General features: G+C 48.6%; 1 protein-coding gene across 1 annotated transcript; it reads right to left on the bottom strand.

The window, feature by feature from the left end:
- Positions 1-682: 682 nt before the first annotated feature.
- Positions 683-2,339, bottom strand: LACBIDRAFT_336219 (uncharacterized protein; the record flags this gene model as incomplete). Its single annotated transcript, XM_001891159.1, has 7 exons — positions 683-700; positions 778-863; positions 988-997; positions 1,063-1,164; positions 1,195-1,253; positions 1,514-1,700; positions 2,108-2,339. Coding segments are annotated over 7 exons (693 nt in total), but the record flags the coding sequence as incomplete, so codon positions are not given.
- Positions 2,340-2,399: the final 60 nt, after the last annotated feature.

Genomic DNA, 2,399 nt, shown 5'->3' with positions numbered 1-2,399 from the left:
TTCTGCACTTGTCCTACGTGTTTTCGTCCTACGTGTTCCGTAGCCTCTCCTCTAATGCCAGACGTAGTATTTGTCAATGTTGGGTTGGAGCCCCAAGTCCAAACCGGACCATTGTCACGCAAGCCCAGAAAGGCCTTGGGGTTGGGACCCAATGTTAGGGTTAATCAATGGTCTCGGAGTTTCCCGACTGACTTTCCCGGCAGCCGCTCTATCGCGAGCTCGAGTCCTTAGTTTTGTTTATTTGTTCAGTCCCATCAATGATCACATCATAGGATTTGTCATACCGCTAATAGTATGTAGAGGCTCATCGAGCGATACGAGTGGCTGCTTTTAGGAGCCTGGTATCACCCCTCAACGCTTCAAGTCCATCCTTCCGTTGTGTACGCAATGACCATGTAACCTCAATTATAATACCCACCGCTGGGGTCCTCTCCACTGACGGCCTCGTGTGGCCTCGTAGAGGACGCAGGCCATCAGTTGATGCTTGCCATGCACATCAGAGTCATGGTGCAGCCTGAACACAGAAGGCCGTGCCTCTTGCCTGTGTAGTCAGTGCATTCCAATTAAGACCACATAGGGTGACAGCCGCCCTATGTGGAGGAGACGAAATGCGGGTATGTTGCCAGGAAGGCCACACACGCTCAGCGGCCAGCCTGCCCACTAGTCCCTCGCTCTTGGCATTTCAGAGTACAGCACATACCTGTAATTATAATTATCATAGGCAAATAATACACGCTCTCAGCTTGAGCACCAGTCGGGTGATGTGCTGCTACATACAAATTCACTCCCGTTTCGGCAGTGAGTGAGCCGCGCGTCGGACATCAAATATCTTGATTGTGGGCTATTGACAACACCCCAGGTTTCTGCCCAACCAATTCAGAAACCACAGGGTTTCACGTGGAAAGGAGGGTTTCTGGATAGATTTATCCGCCGCAAGCAGTCAATTGACGCCACATCCGGAAAGCTGCTCGATGCTCTACCGCTCACTAGCCAGGACCTGGCCTAAGGCGTTTCAAAAATGTTAATATCGACCAAAGGTGAGCTATAACTTTAGCTGCATACAACCCAAATCTTCTCTTTGCGCCATGACGCTCGATGGCAACTCGATGGACAATCGTCTGAGACGTAGATGTTGATGTGCTGGAAGGCAAGCTGAAAGTTTAGCTGCACAATGGAATAGACCATTATACTTACATCGTCTCTGCAGGCAATTTCCCGGGACGGTTTCGTGGTGAACAAATCGTTGGGGCACTCTGTCGATCGATCGAAGGTAGGTAACTTTAGCGGATCAATCTACTCAGAAACCCCCTTTCCGGCAGAAACCCTAGGATTTCTCATGGTCAGGTAGAACCCCCCCATTACTAACTGAAAGAAGTATTTATAGAAACCCTACGTCGGAGATGATGGAAAAATCGGACTTTAAATTTCAGGTATGACATAATCGAGTTCAAGCGACGCGTCATGGTCTTCCAACTCAATAGAGGAGATATATGGAAAAGAGTCACATGCAAACCTTGGACCATTCGGGAGGGATCTAGCCACTTGATGAGACAATTATTGCGAGGGTTTTTGCCATAGTCAAGGGCAGTGGATGGGATCAATGAGTTGCACTGTACACTCCCAAAGGGATGTCGGAACCGATCGGACCTCAAATATTTTGACCATCGGCAATCAGTGATTTGCTTGTGGTTCCCAGGTTTCTGAAGTGGTTGGATAGAAACCTTAGGGTTTCACGCGGAAAGGGGGGTTTCTGGATAGTTTAATCCAACTTTAGCTGCATTATCAGCACGGACCGTTTCATTATCCTTTCTGTAGGTTATGGCATGATGTATGACCCCCGATGTTTACCGACCCTAGATGGTTTCGAAATGTCGTGCTCAACAGGTCGTTGAATGAGTGGAGCTTTCAACACCGTTTGGAGGCGGCCTGTACCTTCGTCCGAGGGAGGAACAGATCATTTGCAGGTTACCGTATGACGCCCCATGTCCACGCGCCCAAGATAGTTCCGGAATATCGTGTGCAACGAACTGTTTGAGCGAATCGAGCCATTGATGTCGATTATGGGTAAGTGTAACTTTTAGCTGTATAACGGAACGGACCATCTCACATTCTCTCTGCAGTTTGACACATGATGCGTGACAGCCGATGTCGACGTGCGCCGACCTAAAACTAGACCCGAACCCAACGCCTTGTTAGCAAATCGCGATGTAATATTTTCATGCATTTCGGTCGTTCTGTTTCGGGCAGGTGCGTTGAGGCTAGCCCAAGACGCTTTCGGAGGTTCGCATTCAAAAGAAACGTTGAAGCAAGAAAGGTTGTTGACGAACACCATTGACGAACTGTGAGTCGTAAATTAAGCTGTATAACGGAAACGGACAATCTTACGTTCTTCCTCTTTG

The sequence above is a fragment of the Laccaria bicolor genome, genomic scaffold (genome assembly GCF_000143565.1).
Source record: "Laccaria bicolor S238N-H82 LACBIscaffold_422 genomic scaffold, whole genome shotgun sequence".
Lineage (NCBI taxonomy): Eukaryota > Fungi > Basidiomycota > Agaricomycetes > Agaricales > Hydnangiaceae > Laccaria > Laccaria bicolor.
This window is presented reverse-complemented; position numbering and strand designations above follow the sequence as displayed.